This window comes from Chiroxiphia lanceolata, chromosome 8, assembly GCF_009829145.1.
Source record: "Chiroxiphia lanceolata isolate bChiLan1 chromosome 8, bChiLan1.pri, whole genome shotgun sequence".
Classification (NCBI taxonomy): Eukaryota; Metazoa; Chordata; class Aves; order Passeriformes; family Pipridae; genus Chiroxiphia; species Chiroxiphia lanceolata.
Genome location: NC_045644.1, coordinates 1,371,483 through 1,396,151, shown reverse-complemented (window position 1 = coordinate 1,396,151; position 24,669 = coordinate 1,371,483). Strand labels below are relative to the sequence as shown.

At 46.5% G+C, this 24,669-nt stretch overlaps 2 protein-coding genes and 1 long non-coding RNA gene across 3 annotated transcripts; 2 read left to right on the top strand and 1 right to left on the bottom strand.

The window, feature by feature from the left end:
* Positions 1–1,438: 1,438 nt before the first annotated feature.
* LOC116790324 lies at positions 1,439–7,757 on the bottom strand. The gene is made up of 3 exons (XR_004358312.1): positions 7,708–7,757; positions 2,642–2,695; positions 1,439–2,409 (listed from the first exon to the last, which is right to left on the bottom strand). It is a non-coding gene; the product is annotated as an uncharacterized LOC116790324 (long non-coding RNA).
* A 39-nt stretch (positions 7,758–7,796) lies between these two features.
* On the top strand, positions 7,797–13,586 carry PRDX3 (peroxiredoxin 3). Its single transcript, XM_032695179.1, has 7 exons — positions 7,797–7,847; positions 7,918–7,996; positions 8,082–8,223; positions 8,957–9,092; positions 11,221–11,324; positions 12,163–12,328; positions 12,801–13,586. Exons 1-7 carry the CDS (start codon positions 7,812–7,814, stop codon positions 12,852–12,854), a joined length of 717 nt encoding a protein of 238 aa, XP_032551070.1. The 5' UTR covers positions 7,797–7,811; the 3' UTR covers positions 12,855–13,586.
* A 1,239-nt stretch (positions 13,587–14,825) lies between these two features.
* On the top strand, positions 14,826–24,669 carry SFXN4 (sideroflexin 4). The gene is made up of 14 exons (XM_032695302.1): positions 14,826–14,916; positions 15,012–15,077; positions 15,377–15,451; positions 15,801–15,827; positions 15,917–15,971; positions 16,761–16,786; positions 18,203–18,253; positions 18,339–18,404; positions 18,490–18,558; positions 19,835–19,925; positions 20,843–20,958; positions 21,918–22,003; positions 23,077–23,191; positions 24,287–24,669. Exons 1-14 carry the CDS (start codon positions 14,878–14,880, stop codon positions 24,362–24,364), a joined length of 960 nt encoding a protein of 319 aa, XP_032551193.1. The 5' UTR covers positions 14,826–14,877; the 3' UTR covers positions 24,365–24,669.

Sequence of the window (24,669 nt, the reverse complement as noted above, 5' to 3'; positions counted from 1 at the left end):
GCGGCCCCGCCGCACCCCGCACCGGCTCCGCACCCGCGGAGTGTCCCCGGGGACGGGGAGGGCGAGAGCGCTTGCAGGGGCTCGGACAGGGGCCGGACAGAGCGGGCGCGGGTGGGTGTCGGGCGCTGGGGATGCGCGGGATGCGCTGGATGTGCGGAGCGATGTGCGGAGCGATGTGCGGAGCGATGTGCGGAGCTCCCCGCGGAGCTCCCCGCGGCCCCGGTCCCGCCGCAGCCCTGCTGCCGGACGCCACCCGGTGGCGGCGGTCCCTGCCCTGCCCGGGGCTCCCCTGCCCTGCCCGGGGTCCCCAGGGCTCCCCCGCCCGGGTCTTCGTGCTCGTCACCGCCCCGCAAATGCTCGTTCCCATGGGAAGGGGTCGCCGACACCCGCAGACTTCCTCCTGCCCCCGCCCTTCTCCTCGGGCCGGGGCACGGGCTTCTCGGCTTTCCTGGGATCTCAAAAGTCCCCCCGGGAAGTACCCGAGGGAATCCCATCTCTTCTGCTGCACCATTGTTTTCACTGTTGCAAGCAGCTGTGTGAGACATCAGCCACTTGTGGAAAGTTTGTGAATTTTAAGCGCTGGATTACAACATAAATTCTCTTCTGTCTGTGTAGCACAGATGCTCGTGTCAGCTTGATTCTGATTTTCCTAGCAACGGGGTAGATCGATTCAGCAGGTCAAGCAAAGAAAGAGGATAAAAACGACCCATTACTCCCACTGACACTCTTCCCCCATCTGTATTTGCATTGATTAAATCCCCATGAAGTAAATCAAATTAATGTGCACCTTCTTGTAAGTGGAGCATAGACACTACTTTTTTCTTCTTTTTTTATTGTACCGATCCATTTCCACAGTCAGGCAGAAATGACTTGCAATAGCATAACTTGCAGACTGTCTAGAACACATTTTCTGAATATAGGAAATAAATGGGAAATGCATTTCATGAATAATACCTAGGGCATTAGGGTAAAATTGCTATAATAAATGCCTTTTGTACCTGATTAAGTGCCAGAGGTTTGAACTTTGAAAGTTACTGTGCATAGCGGGCAGCACTGCTATGTACAGTCCTCCACATCTCTCTCCTTTTGCTTCAGAAAATGTTTGGCCTCCAGAGCTGTGCCATGTTGTGCTTACTTTCTCTGTAATGCCAAGTTCTATACAGCAGCAGTTGTGTCTGTAAGTACCGGAAGATTTTTCTCTGATTAAATAATTCTTGAGGGAGAAATTGCTTCCTGGAAACCAGAGCCTTAGCACAGAGAGGAGGCTCCTAAGGACCATCTGCCCTGCCTGTTGTTTGGACACTTCTGTGCAAGCACTGGTGCTTGCTTGTACACAGAAAATTATGCTCAGGTTGTAAGTGCATCTCACAATCCTGCCCAGCCTCCCACTGATGGTCAGCACAAGGACAACACCAACATCACAACATGGCCGATGCTGGAAGACAATTTTTATTATACAGAATGTTTTTAACTGCTACAAGAAACTCCTCTTTCCATAGGAAAAATGAAGGCACGTGTCTAAGTGCCCATTTTGTGGAGCACCACTCACTGCAGCAGCAAGTTCAACTTCTGCTGACAGCAATGGGGCATCACTGTGTCTGACACATCTCAGGATGAGGCTGCCCAGTGGGGAGGGATTGACCTTCATGGGAGACTCCACAGGGAGCACTGACTGTGTTTGGTGAATAACTTTTACAGAGGTGCCTGAATGAAGATGACAGATCTTGCAGGTCTCCAGTCTGAGCTGCACTTGGAATTCAGCATGTGCCCCTGACAGCTCTGCTGCTCCTCTTTTATCTGATATCTCTGTGTACCTCTAAATGCACGGAGCCATCTGCAGTGTCACCCCTGGGACAAAAGTATGACTCCAGCATGCTGATGTTGTCCTGTATGCTTTCAAATATTTACTTCTTGAAAGGGTAAATATATTTATCGAAAGAGTTACGACAGATCTCTCCGGAGTTCGAGAATCCCACGGAGCTACCCAGTGCTCATGAACGGGGCAGCTCCAGAGCTCTCCATGATCCTGGCAACCAAAAGGCACAGTTACACAGAAACAGGGGCAGCAATCAACCTCTGTGTGTGCTGCTGCCACAGGGGTTATTTCAGCTCAGCTGGGTGACACTGCATTGAAATGGAGTCCCAGAACTTAAATGTGGCTCAGTGCAGGGAGTGGAAGGCTGAGCTCTGCTCCCGGACTGCTGAGGTTCTGCAATAATATGATTGTCTCAGTTACACTAAGAGCAGCGATTCTGACCCCACGTTTATTGGTAAGAACAATGGAGAGGGTTTTCTTCATGATTCTTATGTTACTTAACAAAATGAAACTCGTTTCTAGTAAGTCCGAGTCGATGTGGTACAACCAAGACATGGAAGGAGGTGTGTTCACCAGCACTCACCAGCACTGCTCTGAAAAACAAAATCAAGATGATCAGTCCTCACTGCCTCTCTCTTTTCTACTGCAGTTTTTTAAGCTGACACATGACAAGGGTCTGCTTCCAGCACTGGCCTGAGATGGATGGCCCCTTTCTTGATGTGGCCCCCCATGTGCTGCCAGAGCAAGTGCCAGTGCACAGACCTTCTTGCCTAAAAGTCCATCAGTTGGTCTTTGCAAGACCCACTGCAGCTTTTGGTGTCTTACCTCGTGACTTCTTCATAGCTGTTGGTATCTTCATTTTTGTGTCACCTGGAACATCTGGTTCACAAAAGCAACCAAAAAAAAATTAGGAAGAGGTAGATTTATTTATATCCATTTTCTTTTGTGACAACACAGTCCTTTAACTTCAAGGCATGTCCACACCTGATTAAGTGGGGAACCGTCAGGTTTTCTGTGAGTGAGGGAGAGGGAAACAGGAGACCTATAAATCTGTTTCAGTGCTTATCTTATTCCATTTACTGTTATAAACTCCGGTGCTGAAATGCATGGACTCAAAAACAGGGTGGCAGGGAAGGAACACAGGTCCCTTTTGCTGGCCTAAAGCTCCTGATTCAGTGCTTGCCGGGAGAAAAGGGAAATTTTAGTCTGAATCATGTGCAGAAGCAGCCAATTTTAGAAGGGAAAAAAAAAAAAAAGACAAGCTACCAAAAAAATCCCAATTAAATTCTGAAAAATGTGCTTTCTAAGGTGCTTAATGTGTCTGGTTGTTCTGCTTTTAAATCTCCATCTGAAGTCATTCAGGAAAGGCTCAGAAAAACACCTGAAAGTGCTGAACATCAGGATAAAGAAGGGCTGGCAGCCATCTTTCCTTTATGGGAAAAGAGAGGTTTGTAAATGAAACGCCAACACCGTGCGAGACCCAAATGCATCAGTGCAATAGGAACAGGGAGGCAGCGAGGCAGTCTGATATTCTGAGCCACTCGAAGGATGAGTCATCAGCAGGGTGGGCTCGCACAGCTCCAGCCAGAAACACAGCAGCAACACACCCAGTTTTATCCTGCCACCAAAGAAAAACCACTTGGCCTCAGCACAGCCTGCTCGAAATGCCAGGATAAGACCCCCGGTGAACCAGATGTCAGCAAGGCTTTTGCCTATACTTATCAACTGGAAACATACCCTAACATACCCTATCTCCTAAATCCATGCTATAACACACTCAATTAATGCAGTCAAGCCCGTTCATGATTAGCTCTAAGCTGCATTGTGTTTGGAATTGCTTCTGAAACTTATTGCTACAAACGGGCAAATTCTTTCTCCTCCTGCTGAGCTTTGGTATCAGCAGGTGGGAGCACACAGGCCTGTGAGAGCATTTGCAGGCAGCTGGAATATTTTCCAGCGCCTCTGTGTGCAAGGACAGAGGCTGCCATCTACCAACAGCCACGGGGTGATGCACCGTGTTGTCTAAGGAAAACTTTTTGCTTTGGTTTAGATAAAAATTGTTTATCCCTCTGTTGTTTCTTTCAATTTCCGAACCTGTTTTTCAGTTGTGTGTTTCCTCGAGGTAGATCACAAATGATTGCTATAGCATTTGAGCCCAGGGATAAAAAAACCTTCTAGAAGATGAGTGGATTTTAATTTTTTAAACAAGCAGACACATGCATCCCATACTCTTCTCAGACTCTGCCATTCAGTGACCCATAGCAGCAGATCTGATTGGGGATTTGCTTACCCCTTTCATCAAGGTTGGAGAGAAGGAGCTACTTTTCCCCCAATATTTTGTTGTGTTAATGATGATCTTCCAAAGATCTCTTTAAAATCTCTCACAAATCAATAATGGTAACAACACACAAGAATTCTCTAGTACTTTGTATCAAGAGATCTTGAAGTTTTTCACGAGAAAGACATAGTTAATTATTTCCGGATAGGAAAGGAGAAGCACAAGTATCCTAAACCAAAGATAACAATTACATCTCCCATTCAGGTGCCTTATCCACCTTGTACATCAACTTCTCCCTAAAGCCTGCTAAAACCCCTGGAGACTCTTTCCCCAGCTTCAGATGTCTCCATTTGAATCAGGCTTAAAGACAGCAAAGGAGACAACCAACAAGATTTGGAAAAAGAGGTGCGTATGGTATCACTCGGGAGATTTATTTTGAACTTCTGATGTCAAGAAGAACCAGGTTTAGCAGCTGCTTTAGCCCATGCCAGACCCAGAGCTGAGGGAAAAATATCAGCTTTTACCAGGTGCGCTTTGGCAGTGACAAGGTCCATCTTCAGACTGTAGAGATGCTCAGTAAAGAGCAAAGTGGAAAATCCCCCCTGCTAAATGGCAGTAGTTCAAGCTTTTGCACAGAGGCCTGAGAAGCTGAATTACACTGCCTTCATAACAAAGCATGAGCAATATTTCCCCACCTGCAAGCCAAGTGTTTAAACAAAGAGTTTTAAACAAATATAACTTTCCGGGGAGGGGGGAAGGACATCGGTTTAGAATACGTTAACTTAGAAGTTGTGAATAATCATGTGTGGATGAGACAGCCATCCTCAGGAAATCCGAGCAATAACCCTTTTCTTGCTGCCACAATGCAGCTCCCACAGCTGAGGGAAAGCAACCACTGAGGCCCAGCCACCCCTGGGCACACAATTTGCTGCCCAGCCCCGGGGGACTCGTCTGGGTGAGCACGTCTGTTCATCGGAGTGATGTCCCGGTGTGCAGGGTTGAACGCAGACATGCCATCCTGCACTGCCCTTTAAGGAAATGGCCCAAGGAATGGCTGATGTTTTTGCTGCTCTCTATCTACAGGCACTGCTCCACAGGTGTCCTGACCCAGCTTCACTGCTCACTGCTCCACTTTCAGCCCTCAGCAGCGGCACAAAGATCTCCAACACCTCTGCCGTGGTCATGACTTTCCATAATTGCTCCTTTCCTCTCCAAATCCATGGCACATCTCCATCCTATGGCACAGCTCACCCACAGTCTGTCTGACATACTTTCTAATGTACAAATAGTTTACTTGCTTCCACTTTTGGGTTTTGAGGAGTTTTTAAGCAAGAATGCCCCTAAATTTTAGGCAACATATGTGCAATTAAACTGAGTAGCTCAGCCAGCCAATTCTCCTTGTTCAGCCAGTGACCTTCCCAGCAGAGTCCCAATCCAGCTGGCACTTTTCAGCAGCCCTGGTTTATCAGCAAGAGACAAAACTGAACTTCTCTCTCACAGACCTTCAGATGTCCCTTAATGAAGCACTAATGAGAAGCAAGGAGTACAGAAGGCTCCTTAACTCAAAGCCTGGTAGTTCACTGACCCAGTGCTGCACTTGTGCACACATGTTCAAATACACACTCAGAGCCTGACAGCAGGTGTTGAGCCTGAAGGGAACAGCCTCAAAATCAAAAGCAACTGTGATGTCTACTTGAATTCAAGGAAACCAATGGATGCAGGAAGCAGTTATACTACTACACAGGTGGAGCCCACGCTGGGGTATCCATATCCTGTGGTGTCCACATTTTCTTCCCTCTCATCTCACTCTGGCTATAAGAAAGGAAATTGGATTCAACTCAGTTTGACTATTTAGATGAAAGAACACACAGAAAGAAGCTAAGTAAAGAAAAATGGACTTTTGGAAAGTGATTTTCAGTATTCTGGGCTGTGCACATTGCTGGTGCTGCTCCAAAGTACATGGCCTAAAACAGGAAAGCAGTTGGCACTTCTTCATGAAGATGATCTCTGGTGCTGCCACCATCAGGCATTCAACAAAAACAGCCTGAGAAAACCTCGTACTGCCCAAGTGACTCTGTTCAAGTTGCTCATTTAGTAAGAGTTGTGGAGGGCTGGGCTTCAACAGCAGACTCTCTGAAAACCACAGCTGCAAGGAAATGAAGTCTTACACATGTCAGGTGTGGTCCCTTCCACAAGCCATACACCTTCCCCGCACTGCTTTCCCTGGCAGGAGGTGGGAAGCCTGCAATGGGAATTTGTGACTCTCTTACATCTTGCAGAGGTAACACACACCCAGACTGCTCTTCCTAGGGATGGACCCGTGTGGCTTCACAGGGATGGTCCATGCAGCCAACTGAACTGGGACAATCCCCAAGGCAAACACAGACACGCGTTCAGGTTAACACAGAGGTGCTGCTGATCTGCAAGTGCCTGTGAGGGAAATGAGACAGTGGCTCGGGTTTGCATCAGCTCACAGCCCAGAGAAGATGAGCAGGCACGTGGCTGGCTCACTGTAATTGTTCAATTATGATTAAACAACTAGGGGCTATGAAGATGGTGAAGGGCCTCGAGGGGAAGCCATATGAGGAGCGGCTGAGGTCACTTGGTCTGTTCAGCCTGGAGGAGGCTGAGGGGAGACCTCACTCCAGTCTACAACTTCCTTGGGAGGGGAAGAGGAGAAGCAGCACCAGTCTCTTCTCTCTGGTGACCAGAGACAGGACCTGAGGGAATGTCATGAGGCTGAGCCAGAGGAGGTTTAGGTTGGATATCAGGACCCAGGGAAGTGGTCACGGCACCAAGCCTGTCATAGTTAAAAGTGTTTGGACAATGTCTCAGGCACATTGTGGGATTGTTGGAGTGTCCCGTGAAGGGCCAGGAGTTGGACTTCCATGAGCCTTGTGGGTCCTTTCCAACTCAGAATATTGTGTGATTCTGTAACTATAATCTGAGTGAGTTCAGCGAGGTCTGAGCCAACTGCATTTGTAAAGTCTGTATCTGGAAGGCTTCTTGGCACAAGCCAGCCCGTACCAGCACAAAACCCAAACCCAGGTCCCTGAGCAAGCACCACCACCAGCACCTGAGCACAGCCTGCGTGGCTGGGGGGCTCAGCCCGGGTACAGCACCAGGTACACTTGGAAATGGTGAGGGCACACCTTGAGTGCTGCATCCAGTTCTGGGTCCCTCGGTGCAGGAAGGAGATTGGGGGGCTGGAGCGAGTCCAGAGAAAGGCAATGGAGCAGGTGGAGGGTCTGGAGAACACATCCCGTGAGGAGCGGCTGAGGGAGCTGGGGCTGTTTAGTCTGAATGAAAGGAGGCTCCAGGGGAACTTCATCACTCTCTACAACTCCCTGACAGGAGGGGGAAGCCGGGGGTGGGGTCGGGCTCTGCTCCCAGGACGAGAAGGAAATGACCACAAGCTGCGCCAGGGGAGGTTTAGGTTGGACATAAGGAAGAATTTCTTCTCATCAAAGGTGATTAGACATTGGAATGGGCTGCCCAGGGAGGTGGTGGAGTCACCGTTATTCAAGGCAAGACTGGAAGCGGCGCTTGGTGCCCTGACAAGGCAGCGCTCGGTCACAGTCTGGCCTTGCCGCCCTCGGAGGCCCCTTCTCACCCAACCGCTCCCGCGATCCCGGGTTCTCCCCGCCCCCTCGTCCCTCCGTCCCGCCCGCCCGTCCCTCCATCGTGCCAGTCCCTCCGTCCCGCCCGCCGCTCGACATGGCCGCCGCGCTGGGGAGGCTCCTGCGGGCCGCGGTGAGTGCCCGCCCGCCCGCGGGCCCTGCCCGGCGCGGCCCGGCCCGGCTCTGACCCCTGTCCCCCGCAGGTGCCCGTCGCTGCCGCCGCCGCCGGGAGGAGGGTGCCGGCGCTGCCCCCGCCCTGCGCCCGCCGCGCCCTGAGCGCCGGTAAGTGCTGCGGGCTGAGCGGCGGGCGCGCCCCGCGGCGCTGCCGGGCCCGGCCCCAGCCCCAGCTCCCTGCTCTGCCCCGCAGGCGCCGCGCGGCTCGGCCCCGCCGTGACACAGCACGCCCCGTTCTTCAAGGGAACGGCCGTGGTGAACGGAGAGTTCAAGGAGCTGAGCCTGGATGATTTCAAGGGGAAATACCTGGTTCTCTTCTTCTACCCGCTGGACTTGTGAGTGTGCGGGTTTCTCCCCGTCCCGGTGGGCCTCCCGCCCTGCTGAAGGTCATCGCAGGCGCGGCGGGTCGTCGCTGGTTTTACCCGATTTGGGCCGGTCTTGCGAGGCAGATGTGCCTGTTTCTAGAGCGTGGGTGATTAGACTGGGGACAAATGGCCACTGTGTGTTAAAGCAGTGGATATGGTGGCAGGAGAGCATCTTCTGCCTGCAGGGACTGCCTCAGGAGGTGGATGTGGTTCCTCTTACGGTCAGACCCCGGGGGTGAGGGTGTTTGATTTGAGGGCATTTGGGGCTGCCTTGGAGACTCTCCTTTCGACAGCAGCAGAACTGCAGCTTCATGGCTGCGAGGCAAAATGTGACCCGATGGAGTTAAGTCTGTCAGAAGACTTAAATCTCGAAGAGCATCCTGGTAGGCACACGGGGGAGGGTTTAACCCGCAGTTCTTCCTGCTATAGTTTCCAGAATCTCTCTGTTTAGGGAGTGCCTAGCAGAGGCAGTTTCTCCATCTTTGCAAAGAATCTGTTATGGAAACTGGCACGCCAGCTCCACAGCTATGAGTGTTGCTTTGAGACTGAAACTAATCTTGAACAGGAAACATGGTTAAAATTACCGGGCTACAGAAAACGCTCTGCTGCGTTAGTGCCTAGAAACAGACATGAGAGTCTTTTCTAAAAAATTCCCGGAAAGGATTGTAGAACCATTTACAGCCTGATCTCTCCTCCCACCCAGCACCTTTGTCTGCCCCACGGAAATCGTGGCTTTCAGCAACAAAGCAAATGAATTTCGTGATGTGAACTGTGAAGTGGTGGCAGTTTCGGTGGACTCTCATTTTTGTCATCTGGCCTGGATAAATACACCACGAAAGGTATGAATCAACCATCTGTCTCAGGCTTTTTCTGTTGGTTTGGTTTCTTTTCACAAGAGCTCCAGAGGAATTGAATAAATAATTGTGCCAACACTGATTTTTTAATAGACTGCCTAAAGTGGTATGTGATTAACTTCTACATTTATTGACATAATTCTGACATCAATCTTTGTTTTCTTTCTCTTTTTCTTAATTACTTGGTTTTTTTTAACATGTTTTGCTCTGTTGATAGTAATGCTTGTTCTTGTACATTTATCTCAAAAAACAAATGCTCAGTGTACATGTCACAGCCCTAAGGTGTCTGTTACAGCTGATAGTGCACAGAAACTATCCCAGAAAATGAACAGCAGCTGTCTAGTTGTTATTGTTATGCAGTACCTAACAGTGGTGGCTTCAGAAGGGAAGCAGAAGAACCACCAGTTTATTGGAGCACTTGTATTATTAACTCTCACCTGCTGAAAGGGTTCTGCTCTTGCAGTGTAAATGGAGGGTTTTGGCTTTCATCAGGGAAAGAAAGTGATAAAACAGCCTTGAACTGGAGAGAAGCCTCTTTCAGATGTATATGAAATACATGCTCTTAATTGCATAAAGGACCTCACCAGCTGAGTTGGTTGCAGAGAATCAGAAGTGTCACAGGAAGGTGCAGGCTGTGCCATCAGCCACGACCCGTGTGGGCAGCAGTGTGCAGGAGTGCTCACAGGCTGGGTGCCTTCAGGTGCTGCTGTGACATGCAGGGGGGCCAGGAAAGTTTGCTGGATTTAATACAGCTTGGCTGAGCCTATCGAGAATGTTTATTTTCTGAATGCTTTGTTCGAAGCTCTAAAATGTGGTTGTGTGGACTGACTTCATGGGTTTATTGGAAAGCTGCTCAGTGTGTGCCGGCCGTGCTGCTCAGTGCATGTGTAGCAAAACACCCTGCACAGGGGGGAAGGAATTCCATGAGGGTGCTGAAGGGAAGCTGACACCCAGAGAAGCTGAGGCCTTGGTTTCTCTGACATCTGTGCTCAAAGCTCTGCCTGTGAGAACTCTGTTGCAGACAAGTGTTTTCAGGATCAGGGTCTGAGTGACTGAGATTACAGAGTGATTCACTGGGGATGCCAGGAATAGCAAAGCTAACAAACTCCAGCCTTGTTTCAAGGTTAGAGAGCTTATTTCTCTTGCAGTTCCAGTATGTAGCAAAACTGAAAGAAATCTTGTTTGACTCTCCAAATAGTATTTAAATTGATTTGTGGGAGGAGAAGAAAAAAATTGCATGCACTGAATAGAGCAGCAGAACTCTGACATACCAAGCATGTGTACTTAGAATCATAAAATCGTTAAGGTTGGAATAAACTTCTAGGATTATAAAGTCCAGCCATCAACCTTGCACCACCACCATGTTCACCACTAACCATGTGCTCAAGTGCCACATCCTCATGGATTTTGAACACTTCCAGGGGTGGTGACTCCACCACTGCCCTGGGCAGTCTGTTCCAATGCTTGACAACCCTGTCTGGGAAGAAATTTTTCCTAATATCCAATCTGAATCTCCCTTAGTGCAACTTGAGGCCATTTCCTCTTGTCCTGTCACTTGCTACCTGGGAGAAGAAACTGGCCCCCACCTCACTACAGTCTCCTGTCAGGGAATTTTAAGGAGTGACAGGGTCCCCCTGAGTTTCCTTTTCTCCAGGATAAACAGCCCCAGCTCCTTCAGCCATTCCTTGTAAAACCTGTGCCCAAAGACTTGTGCTTCAACATATGTTTGTTCACAATATGCACTTTTCCCTTCCCTCCCCACCATATTCATCTTATTTAATTCTGAACATTTAAATATGCAGTAGAAATTTTTGTATTGAAAGCTTCTGATTAGAGTACAATGGAAATTTTTCTGAAAATTTGTGTCTGTTGCCATTGGTTGCCTTTTACCACCAAAATATTCAGCTCTAAAATGCTCAGTGCGAAACAGGTTTTCATGTTGCAAAGAAACCAAATGTTTCTGACTACTTTAAAACAAACAAACCAAACCCAAACAACAACACACGCTCCTGGTTCCTTTCATGGAGCAAATGGAATGATTGTGTTTTGAGTGAGTTTACCCTAAAGAGTATCCAAGTGTTGTGTAACCAAATGGAATCTTACTCTCCTCCAGAGCGGCGGTCTGGGCAAAATGAATATTCCAGTTCTGTCAGACCTCACCAAACAAATCTCCCGTGACTATGGAGTGCTGCTAGAAGGACCTGGCATAGCACTAAGGTAAGGCATGAGTTCCAAGAACTCTGTTATGACGCAGCCCAGTCTAAACCAAGGAAAGCTGCCCAGTCCCCTCCTGTGTGGGAAACAGCACAAGGATCAAATGAAGACCCACAGATGTCACTTTTGCTGCAGAGCTGCTGGAGCCCTCCCTAGGAAAAGGGCATGTGGCCATTATGGCCATGAAGCTCAGAGTGGTTTCAGCCTCTCTGACAGTGCATGCAGGGGAAAGACAGTTCTGAGAGAGGGGGAGAACTCCATGGCTCTAAGGAAAACAAGAGTAGCACAGAAAAGCAGTTTCTTAAAGTTTTTTCAATAGTAGTCCCCAAGAAACAATGGGTTAGGTAGCAGTCTTCTGGGGACTTTCAGTTCCTGATTCCATCTTTGGATCAGGAACTCCTGACATTTGTTTGCTGACCTATTAAGTTAAATAGTATGGTAAGATTGGGACTTTGGTTTTCACAAGTGCTTATATGCAACAGGATTTAATTTAGTAGCTTAATGCATAATCAGCTCTTTGCTGAACACCTTCAGATTTGATCAGAAAGACATGGGAAGGATGCCAGGTACCAGTTTTGAAGTACAGGTGGAGTTACGAGTTCTGCCTTTGCTGTACATCTGTCTCGATTGAGTGGTCTTTATGCATACTTTGTGATTTCACAGTACCACAGCAGTTGGCTGGTTCCTGGCTGTTGGTCACTGACAAACAAGATACCAAATGCTGTATTGCTGCTCTTAAGTGATACCTAGGAATAACCACCTTGCTGGAATAGCCCATCCGTTTGCTTGTACTCGGGCTCGGGATGTGCCTCGCGTTCCCTAAATTCCCGCTCGATTGCAGAGGTCTCTTCATCATTGATCCCAACGGGGTCGTCAAGCACCTGAGCATCAACGACCTGCCCGTGGGGCGCAGCGTGGAGGAGACCCTGCGGCTGGTGAAGGCATTCCAGTTCGTGGAAACGCACGGAGAGGTTTGCCCGGCAAACTGGACTCCAGACTCCCCGACGGTAAGTGCCTGCTGAATCCCCCTGCTCTGAACACTGACACTGGCCCCTGTGTGCATGTCTGCAGGGCTGGGAGCTGCTGCAGCACGGGGGCTTCACTCAGTCTGTGGCTAAACTTGAGGTTCAGTCTGCCTGCACGGTACTAAATGTGGGATTTCGGCGATGAAAATCACTGGTTTCCGTTTAGGAGATGCAAATTGTATTTAAAACTCTAAATTTGACTTGCACTCTCCGCTGACGTCAGATTTTTTACTGATTTAATGCCTTGTAATTCAACTGGAAAAATGTGTTATTTACTTTAAATTTTCAAATAGCAGCTTGTATATCATTTAGGCTTTCATCTTTCAACCAAATGCAGAAACAGCCTATTATTTTTTGTAAAATATGCATGGATTTTCTTGGGTGAAGTGTCAAGTCTGTGATTTTTTTAATCTTCTCTGTAGCAAATAATAATTAAGTTTTCTTTTCTTTCCAGATCAAACCAAGCCCAGAAGGTTCTAAAGAATATTTTGAGAAGGTGCATACATAAGCACTTAAATATGTGGACAAAGCTCTTAGTTACCATAAACTGAAGACATTAGGAAAGCAGCTGTGATTGTAAAAATTAAAAATAAAAGTTCTTATTTTCTCATGTTTATGAAGAAATTAAATGCTGAAATATCTACTGACTCCCTTGTCTTGCTTTAAACAGAAGGGTAAAAACTAAGGCTCTCCCCCCACTTTGCAGCTTCAGCTTCATGAATTTCTGTGACCACTAGTCATCTTCCTCAATGTGATGAATACACAAAGTACAGTTACCTTACACTGGCTTTTCCTCTTTCCTTATCTAGCTTTGGACCAGAAAGTGTCCTGCATTTCCTTTTCTCACATGACGTTAAGTTCTGTAACAAGGGTTTGAAACAATATGGACAAAACAGAAGATAAAATTTTGATGCATGGTTTGTTTTTAATGAATTTTGCAGAGAAGGAGATGAATGTAACAAGGTACTAAATCATTGGGTTTGTGTATAAATGCACTAAAACATGAATGTAAATATATGCCATTTTAATCCTGCATATAGTAAAAAATGCTGTGCAGCTACACAGGAAGCATGAAGAACTTTCATTTGTTTGGGAGATGGTAAAAACTTGAAACCCCATAGTGTCCTTATTGGAGCTTAATGGCAACTCCTCTCATTTGAATTTGCTTGACTCTTATATTGCTTGAAACCAATGTAGCCTATCTCTAGCTATAATAAAATAATCTTAACACTGACTAGCAGCAGGTGTGTTGCTTCGCTTTTCTTTCACTTTCCCCCCTAAGAGTCCTGTTTCTCTATTTTGAATGCGTTGCATTGCCTTAGGAACTCTCCTGTATTGCTGTTTGTTCACAGCCAGCAATTCACAGCTGCCTGTGGGGAGCAGGCCATAGACAGTCAGTAGTAGGTGTGCTGCTGGAGGGCTGGATAAATCAGTACCAGGCTCAGTGGGTGTCTGCTTTTCATCTTTATCCTTTTGAGCAAAGAAGCACAAGGGAACCACCTTGGCCAAGGGGTTTTGTCCTAAGTTAGTTTTGTAATGGATATTGATGCTGCAATGTGACAAAGGATGGGAAAATGATGTGGTGCAGTTCCTGGTGATGCTCCAAGGCAAATCTGTTTTCAATCCTAGTGTTTGGTTGTTTGGTAAAATGTAACCATGTAATTTTTCCAATAAACCTGATACTCGTTGCACCTCAAGTGCTGTGCCCACTTTTGGGCCCCTAAGTGCAGGAAGGACATTGAGGAGCTGGAGCAAATCCACAGAAGGGCAGTGGAGCTGGTGAAGGGTCTGGAGCACGAGTCCCATGATGAGAAGCTGAGGGAGCTGGGGGCGTTTAGTCGGGATAAAAGGAGGCTCAGGGGAGGCTTTTTTGCTCTCTACAACTCCCTGACAGGAGGGTTTAGCCAGGTGGGGGTCTGGCTCTGCTCCCAGGGAACAAGGGACAGGACAAGAGGAAACGGCCTCAAGCTGCACCTGGGGAGGTTTAGGTTGCACATGAGGAGGAATTTCTCCACAGAAATTAGACATTGGAATGGGCTGCCCAGGAAGACTGGACGTGGCCCTCATTGCCATGGTCTGGGTGACAAGGTGGTGTTGGGTCATGGGTTGGACTGGATGATCTCAGAGGTCTTTTCCAACCTTTTCCAATCAATTGATTCTGTGATTCTGGCTCTCCAGTATCTGTAATTAACTCCGTGCAGAGTCCAGGGACCCAAATCCAGCCCTGGAGGTGCCGGGGGCCGGTTTGTGCCTGCGAGACCGCGGGGCAGCCACACGCCGGTTTCGCCTGGCCGTGTCCTCCCGCTGCCTCGCTCACCCCAGCGCATCGCGGAGGACGCGGGGCGCTTTCCCTGCAGCGCTGCGCCTTGGCTCTGCCTTGCCAGGGGAAACCGCTGGACTGGGAAAAGGCGATCCATCCTTCCCCGGCCCCGCTCGGGGCCCGGCCGGGCGCGGGGATCGCGGCTCCGTGCCCGGGCGGAGCGTGCAGCGGGCGGACCGGCCCGGCCGCCCCCTTCCGGTGCGGCGGCTCCATGGACGCCAACTTGCGGCTGTGGAGGGCCGAGGGACAGGTCGGGAACGGGGGCACGGGTCAGGGACGGGGGGGATGGAGGGGCCGGGCTGTCTCTAAACAACGCCTTGTCTTTCCCGACCGTGTCTCCCTCAGTCTTTCTTCCAGAGGTTTCTCCTCTGGTTGGATGTGTTGGATCCCCTGCTGCTCCTGAAGTCCTCGGTGAGTAGCGGGGGCCCGGAACGTGCTGGGCATGAGGGACCGACCCGGCGGAGCGCGCTGTGCTGGGCCGGCCAACCGCGTCACTGCGGAGCCTGCTGAGGGCAGGTGAAGTGTGGGAAATGTGTCGGGAAAGGGGATGTTCGGTGCCTGGAGGGGCTGCGGGGCAACTGGAGCGGGACTTTGGACAAGGGCACGGAGTGATTGGACAAGGGGGAGCGGTTTCAAACTGATACAGTGCACTTCAGAATATTGAAACCTGAGGTATTTTTTGTTTGTTCTGATTTTTCTCTCAAATGCAGGATGAAATAAAAAGAGCCAGGTTATTACTACAGATGAAGGAGAAGACCCTAAGTGAGCCCATAGACAATAATCAGGTATTTTGGAGTGCAGTTAAAGTCTTAACATAAATGCTTAGGGTTTTAGCCATATTTAAATTGGGTTTTGTTTTAAAATACCTATTAGTTAAAGTTTTTAAAATTAACCTTCTGTTCTACCATAGTGTGTGCTTTGGTGCTGTCACACAGCACACAGGGTGTGAGTATCTTATGTTCAACAAGGAGTATATGGAGAGAAATTTTAGGTAAAAAATAATTAAATGTACCAAGGTACAGCACTTCATATAAAAGCAAGTTATTAGAAAAAGAGATATAATAAATGTAGAAAGAAGTTTTTATGCAGTCTCTTCTAAAATTTGATTATTAACCGAATTTTCAAATTGTTTAGACAAGACAAGCCTTCTTGCTAAGCCTGGTAAGTTTACAAAATATTTAGAAAATTTTTTTTTTCCTTATTCAAGTATGGCAAAGGTGTTCTAATTTGCCTTTTTTTTTTTTTTGAAGTCCAGTGTACATCCTGATACCAACGACATAATTCCTGTTTTGTTTAGACCTCCAGGTAAATTCCCTTAAATGAAGTTTTGTGTATGTGACTGAAGCTTCAAGGGGGAATAGCTTGTAGTAAATAGCTGCTGTGATGCTACAGAGATACTCTTCTCCATATAGAAGAGCAAGTAGACTTGTAGACTTTTGTCATATCTGTGGAAGATTTATTTATTCCTGTGTTCCTCTTGAGGAATTTTTCTCATGATTTATCTGCCCATCTAGATGGAAATGGTCTGACCAGTCTCTGTTTCTTGTCAGGAATGAGTTCCCAAACCCCTCCACACATAACAGTGTACTATAAAGTAGGTTTTCCCTTGATGGATGTGGCTGCTTGATGACTTTACTTGCTGTGGGGGCAGATCAAATGTGCTTGGGGTGTTGTTTAGGGAGCCAAGGCAGCACAGGTTGTTAATCAGATACAACCATACTTAGGCTATTTACTCATTATCTCCTATAACCTCTCACAGCTGGGGCAGCCTTTGTGGCCACCTCTCTCTCTCTCTGAGCAGAAAGTTGAACTTCTGTTCAGTTCTTTAGTTTCCAAGTAGCCATGGAAGTGGAGTTCCTGGGGGCTCCTTTTGGCTGTAAGCTGTGAGCAGGTGTTGGGGCTTCTTGAATGAGAGACAAAGGTTAGGACTGAAGTTCATGCTGATGCTTGGGTTTGTGGGCAGGGTTTTACTTGGAACTGAAACTAGAGAGGGAAGTTAGGGGAATGTTCTGCTCAAGACCATCCATCTAGACTCACAGCAGTTATTTTTACTGAAATAAAGTTTCCTTTGTTTTTTTTTTTTTTAATTTTCAGCTTTCGTGCCCGTAGCTCTTCCGTGGGTGAGTAACCATGACAGAGGCCAGTGTGCATCTGGCAAGGCTTATATTTTTCCATAGCCAGGGGTTGGAGGGAGGGAGTGGAAGGTTTTGGGCTGCTTCACTGTACTTTCAGGACAAGCTGTTTAAAATACATCTGTTTTATGAGAAGTGCTGAGTAACCTGGAAATTGAGCCCTTAAAGAATCCTCCTTGTCCAAACCTGTGAGCTGCCTTCCTTCAGCAGCATTCCAAGAGATTGTTCACCTGATGCAAGGTGAAACCATTCAGCATCGAGGGAAAGGCCTAGTTTTGGTCTGTTTAAACTCAAAAATCTGGAACTGCAGTAGGAAGGACTTGGTGCCTCGTGTTTCTGTGTTTCAGGCCCAGAATACGAGTTTTTTCTTATGCAGCTCGTGCATTTGCAAGTAGGAAATGGTGTTGTCAATAAATTACCAAAGATATAAAAATAAACTCCTGTTGCTGTGCTCAAAAATTGCACCATTTTGTTTCATAAAACTTGTAGCTGGAGTGATATGCATGTTTATTCATTCAGATGTCTTTGGGTTTGGACAATGATATAGATACTGAGATACATCAGTCCATGTAGAGATTACAGCAGGAACTTACATGCTGCTGCTAGGAAGTATAATGAAAGTATTCATGGCTGATAAATTCATTAAGAGCAGTAATAAAATTAACAGAAATACTTCTTTATGATGTTTACAGCTTAATGCTCCTTCATAGGTATGGTTGGATTCAGTGGTGGTACTAATAATAAAGACAGTTGATCCACTAATATTAAATGAATTGCTGATGCTCCTCTGAGGCTTTGGAGATTCTCTGCTTTCCTGTTATTCAATATTTGCTTTATCTTGATTGACTCTCTGAGTGCTCCACACCTTGAGCTTGGTAGGTCAGAACTCAAGAAAGGCTGTAGTTTATTAAAACTGAATTCTTATTCACTGTCTGAATTTGAGAAGGAGTTGGCAAGTAACTGCTAAAATCTTTGCTCTTAGAGCAGTTAGGTCTAGTATTTATAGTCCCACCAAAACCAAGCTGACCCTTTGTCATTCTGTTTTTTAACTACACTTTTATTACCTGAGTTATTTTATTTGCATCTATTTAAGCTTCATGGCTACAAATACATTTTTTATTTTGGGTAAGAAGGCATCTTGCTCAAATATTCTTACACATAGTGTTTTAACAACTGTCTCTCTGTGTTTTATATAGGTTTCTGTGTTTTATATTAGACAGAAAAAGTGAGCATGTCACCACTGTAACAAGAAAACATTGCCTAGAATCAAAGCAAATGCCTTTGGGCACTGACTGAAGCCTTAGACACTGCTGCCAATGGTACCACAGCAGTTCCCTTGGTGCTTCTGCACCAAAAACTTCTGCATTCATCAAACCTAATTTTCTTGTGGCGTTTTCCTCTTAGGTCATTTTTTCATCTCTTCAGCGTGAGGCAAAGTCAACTTTCGTTTTCCAGGTAATTGCCTCTTTCTTTTTACTTTTATGAGTCTTCTGGTCTCAGTGCTGAATTCATTTTTCTTTATAATCTCTTGTTTCTGCAGTTCGTGTTTCACACATATACCACAGCATTCACCCTGTTGAATGGAAATGGAACCCCAAAGGCTGAAGTATGTGTCAATTTTTGGTTTGGAACTTGATTTACAAGTGTTTTGCAGATGTACTTATGCAGTGTGTTTTTTCTGCCCTCCTTAGGAGTACTCACTTCACCAAAAGCAGATGTTCTCTGGCTTGGGAGCCATCTCCTATGCAGCCTGTGTTGGGGTATGTATTTGCTCAATGATTGCTTTCCTAATAAGCTCTCCTGAGAAGGAGCAGGCACTGGGGTAATCACACTGCCAGATGCCCTTCAGAATCATGCTCTGATGCTCTATTGTGATGTCCTGCCACAGAACTGTTCCAAACGAGAATTTTTTCTGATCATCTATCAGCCAAGATCTTGATTGGCTTCTTCTGCTGCTTTCTCTTATATCATTTTCTTTATTACTCAGCAAGCTTAGCAAACAGGTGGTGAGAGGAACTGGCCAGGGTTGACAAAAACAGAGTAAGCCACTGGGTTGTTGTAGTTGATTTTTGATGTGGTGGAAGAGATCTGTCTTGCTCTAAATGTGGTGAAATCTGCAGGCATCTGTATTGGGTAGAGTTTGCTCAGATCCCAGCAGCAGCATAGCTGTGAAAATACTGCACTGGATGCAGCTAAATTGGCCTTCCAGGAGGGTTAGGTAGCTGAGGGCTGTGCTCTCTGCCAGAATAGGAATTTGTGGTTTCTGGAGTTTGCTACATCAGAATGAACTCTGGTATCCTCCTGACACTCATCACAAGTGTAGATGCCCCTGTAATGCCCCCCCTCACTCTCCACACGCAGCAGTGATTTTTCATAAGCCTTCTGGCAGAAAAATGCAACTGTTCCTGCTTCTGGTAGAAAGATTTTCACCTCTGTCCACTGGGCAAAGCAGTTGGGCCAGCAGAGCTCAGGGTTACAGAGGTCTGGGGAGGCAGCTGTGCCCTGGGTGATGGTGGGAGTTCTTCCCTTTGTCCTCCAAGGGAGGCTCTGAGGGGCAGCTGGTGTCCTGGCCATTCATTCCTAAATGAAACTTTCTGCAACTGTATTATGGGATTATAGAATTGGGCTGAAACTGCAGAGAATCAGGAAAAATACAGAAGCAAGCCAGGTTTCCTGTTTGAGGGAGAGAGCAATATGCGACACGAGGCAGTTGGACAAATGTCCAAAGAATATTAGTCAGAGGTAACTGTTTTCTTTTTTCTCTTTTTGTGTTCCCACTGCTGCTGTCCTCTACATAATAATGTTTAATGCTGTTTTTATTATAATATGTTGTATTCTTATCTAAAGAGTGATTACAAGCACCTTCAGTAACTAGAGAACATGTGTGTATTTTGTCGGAATGTTCAACCAGGGCATTTGTTTATTTTCATAGGTGGTAACTATGTACTAAGTCACAGATTTATTTTCCTGACCTGTTGCACATACTGAAATGCTGCACATTTTTAATAAAGGTCCTGTTTCCTCCCTGTGCCTTAGGCTCTCCCTCTTGTTTTCATGAATCGTTACACGTTGAAGAGTCCATTGACACAACTAATCGTCAGAAAACTTCTACCTGCTCCTCTGTTTGGTGAGTAGAAAGAAACTGTGCGTTGTGCAGCTGGTCTGAGGGCCATTTGCCCACCTGACTGTAGAGTTATCTTGCCCTGGAACAGGGGTGGTCTTGCTGTTTCTTCTCTGGCTGCCTTTGCTGGGCCCCCTCCTTTCCGTGCAGGTTAATGCTCACTGAACAGTGTTGCTGACCTCGTTTGAGTCTTGCTGGTTTCAGTTTCAGAGCTGCAGAGCCCCCTCGTGACCTTTGCACACATGACATGCCACTGTTTCTCCAGAGATCCCCAGGGATGCACTTCGAATGTTTCTTTGGCTCGCACATACACCTGAAATCATCGGGACTGCCAGGAGGGCAGTAGCACTGGCACTGCCATGACCTGGTGTGGTGACACCGGAGTGTGACACAGGCCTGGGTAGAGGGGGCAGAGTTCCTGACTCAGGCTGGGGCTGCAAAACTGCTGAGAGTGCAGAAAGGGAGAGGTGTAACACCAGAATATCATTAACCTTGCAAAGAAGTGGGACTCGGTTCATTACTGGGACAGCTCAGCTGCCATGGTGAAACTGCACCAGGGCAAGTTTAACTGTTTGATGTCATTTATTATGTTTCTATTGGCATTAAAAAAATTTTTGGCCTTTCATGGGGGGGGGGAAATTGGGAAAATTGAAACATGTCATCTCCTCTGTTCTGACTTATATGAGATGTCCACCCAGAGTTTTCCAAAGCACCTTTTAGGCTTGGGGCCTTACAATCTCGCTCAAGCTTCTGAAACAAAGACTAAGATCCCAAGTAGATTTTTCCTGGGCAGTCTCTTAAGCTACCAGGTTATTCAGTTGTGAACAGTTGAACTGGAAATGTAAAATGCACATAGTTATGAATGTTACTATCAAGAAAGTCCTTTTGGATCTTTTAAAGCAAAGTCCTCTTTAACCCTGCAGGTCTGATGAGTGCATTTACTGCAGCAGTGGTGAGAAGCCCAGAATTTGAGAATGGAATAGAAGTGATGGACAGGAATGGCAAGGTTGTAGGAGTGTCACGGAATGCTGGTGAGAAGGTAAGGGGGTGGAGGGCTCCCTGGGCTTGCTTCCATTCCCTGCTGAGAATGGAATGTGATGCTGAGAGTAGAGAAGAGTTGGATATATTGAAATGAGGAATCCCAGATCAGGTGCTGAACCTTTGGGCAGGCATGGACTAGGTCTCTGGAACCAGGTTCCACAACCTTTTTGTCTTCAAGGGTTGGCAGCCTCCCAGACCAATGTACTGAGTGCCAGAGTTGAGCCACGGTCATGCTGGCACAGGCACTTTTGCTTTCCCTGGTCACCTCAGAAGAAGACAAGACTCTTGGACCTTCTTCTGATGGGAGACCTCAGAGAAAAGCCCTGTACTGTGCACATCATGTGCACCTTCTACAGTGGGAATAAAAGCTGTGCCTCCCTAAGGGGAATGCTCTGATCTACAGTGTGATACTGCATTTTATCTTTGGGCTGCAGTTGCTGACTCTGTATTTGCTCCTTGCTTTGCTCATCAACATCCACTACAGTCTGGCACAGGAATTAGAGCAAGGAGACACGTTTTAGATGCTGTCAGTGACCCTCCTTTTCTATGGTGCTTTCCAGAGGGGAGGAAACAACTGCATGACCATAAAGATTTGTGGACAGCTGGAGAGAGAACTTCAGATTTGACACAGGCTAGTTAGGATGCCCAGAAGGTATAACCAATTGTGTGAAGTTCAGCATAACTTAAAAAAGCAAGTCTCAGCAAAATTATTATCACAGCAAGAAAACTCATTATGGCACCAATAGTTTTACCTGCCTTTTAAGGTATTTCTTAGTCATAAGTGGAGTATTTGCCACTTAGTTTCCATTTAAGGAAGAATTCCTGTAATAAATGTTTTTATCCCCCATTCAGCTGTTTGGAACTCCAAGGTATTAGATAAAAAGGTGCTCCCAGAAGCAGGCAGTGTTTGAAGCTGCAGAGAGCTTTAACAGTATTTGTGTTTCTCTCTCCCTGAAGGCTGTTAGGGAAACAGCCCTGTCCAGAGCAGTCTTGTTTGGGACAACATTCTTCCTGCCAGAAGTGCTTGTGCACTTTGTGCAAAGGTAAGAGGCACTGCAGAGGGGCTGGGGGTGCCTGCTCAGTTTTTCCTTGGGTTTGCAGTATTCCTGTGTGCCCTGGTAGAAGGGATTGCCTGGGAAGTTCTGCTCAGCTGCTGTGGTTCTTTTAGATCAGCAAGTGAATCTGGTTATGTTTGCATCTGTGCTTTGAGGGTGTGCAGGAGGTTGTGCCAGACTGTGAGGTTTTCCTCTCTGTTCCCATGCAGGGAACATGTTTGTGCCCTCCTGACAGGCTGTTTCCCAGCACCTACATTCCCTACCTTGGTCTGAGTCCCAGTGTCTGTGTCAAGGTTGTTCCCAGCACGTAGCTCAGATTTGTATTTTTGAAGAGGTAGTGTGGCACTTGATCCAGCTAAAGCTGGATTTCAACTTTCAAAATGTTTTCCGTACGTTGTAGAACACTTCTTGCTTTTGCAACATTTTAAACCCCTGTATTCTAAGAAGAATACATTGTATGCTTTCTGAGAAAATTCCTAGCCTGCCATGAGCTTTTGGTAGGGATAATCTCTGTGGTGTAAATAGTGCAGGTAGGGATCATCTATGGCATATAATTTGGTATTGCCTGAATTGATTCCCTATCCCCTTTTTTACCTTATGAGACTCCTGTTAGCAAAAGACATTAATAGAGATGTAAGATAAAATTTTAAATATATGTCAGGTAATAAATTTTTGCACAAAGCAAAGTAGGATTGCCCACAGGAGCTAAATGTGAAAGGAAAGAGGGTAATGCAAGAAAACTCTTAATCAAAGGACTGAGACACTTCAAAGCACTAATGCACCTTCTCTCCTTTTCTTCACTTTGGTCTTGCTTATTTCTTAATTTTGACAGTCTGGGTTTGGAAAACGCTGCAGCCAAATACAAAACAAGGGGAAAGCACAGGAAGTTAGGAATAAGAACATAGGAAGTGAAGTAAGGAAACATCTTTAGGATCTGAAGCATAGGTTATTACTACTTCCAGTGCAATTTCAACCAGTAAAATAGTGGCTAATGCTCTTTGTGTCACTGTCAGATTATTTTTCAAGCCCAAACTGACATACTCTTTCAATGTCTTGGACAGAGCAAAACTGGTGAAAAATCCTCATGCTTTGGCTGCAGTGAGAATGGTTCTGATTACATCAGTCCTAGCAGGGATGGTGCCAGTCTCACTCAGTATGTTCCCACAGTGTGGGGAGGTAAGTCCTTTCATAGGAATTGATTTAGGATTATTGTGGTATTAAATAGTCCTTCCAGAGCTATGGCCAGCAGCCTGAGGGCCACGTATGGAAAAATCCACAGGATTGATGTGGTACATCTAAAATGGGCAGTGGAAAGGCTGCTTGAGAAGGTCCATGTACTAGGCAGAGGCTCACAGGACCTTCTAGCTCTGAGTTGCATTGTGTGTTATTTATATTTACACTTTTCAATGTAGATTTAACAGACTTTCACAACAGTCTGAAGCAAGCAAGGTCAGGAGGACTGTCTTGAAGATTTAAGCCAAGGCTCTTCCAGCACTTTGTTCAGTCCTGCAGGAGAAAGGAAGGATGTAGATGAGAATTTTTTCTTTCATGCAGAGTCAGTATGAACTCAGTGGAGAGGTAAATTAACTCACCTGTGAATCTGTTCACTCTGCCTTGTTCAAATGGGAAGTGTAATCTGTTCCCTGGGAAAGAGGAGCCTGGGGTTCCTTAAGCATTTATTTCCTCCCTCTTATCAGCACTGTGTGAACATTCTCAGAAAATCACAGACTGGGGCCTTGCAATTTTCACAGGTTTCTTTTATTTGCCTAAAGTTTCTGGCAGTTAAATTTTTTTTTTAAGATTTCTTAATTTCTTACAACAGTAAGGGTAAACAGAACATAAATGAGAGGACTTGTGAGAAATGATGTACTGATAGTGTTGGTTGGTTGGTTCCCTTTGGGCTTCCCAATTACTCAGCCCACAGCAGAAGTTCTTCTGGCTGTCACCCAAATGTATTTATGGCTGGACTGGGTGATCTTAAAGGTCTTTTCCAATGTTAAATGATTCCATGATTCTATAGTAAGTGGAGATAATGTCACTATTCATAAATAAAAGGTATTTTTTCCCTTATGTGTGCACATGTAGAAAATGCTGGAGAAGCAAAAAAAAAAACAAACCCCAAACCAACAAAATCCCTCAAATAAACAAAGAGCCCCAATCCCAGATACTGAATTTGTGCAAGGTGCAATGCAGTAACCAGGGCTTAACATATACTTCACATATGTTTACCAGGCTGTGGTGGTGTTGATTCCCTTCTCCTGTCCATTGCAGATAAAGAGAGCAGACCTTGAGCCAGAGATTCTGTCATCTACAGAAGAAACAGAGCTGTTCTACAACAGGGGGATTTAGAGATTGGCTTTCCTTTCTGAACATCTGCTCTGACTGAAGGGAGTGATGGATGCACCAACAAACCCCACTGGCATTTGGGACCGAGTGGTGGATCTGTGGTGGCCTATGTACCAGATTTGGTGTATGATGAGGCAGAACTTGGCACCAGGGCTTTGCAAGCCCCATCCTGGGGGCAGAAACACACCCATCACTTGATGCTGGAAGTGGCATTTGTACCAGAAAGCACCATAACACAGTGTTTGTCACAGCCTGTGTTCTGTGCTTCCTCAGGTGATTGATTCCTTCATTAAAAGACTGTTGAGTAC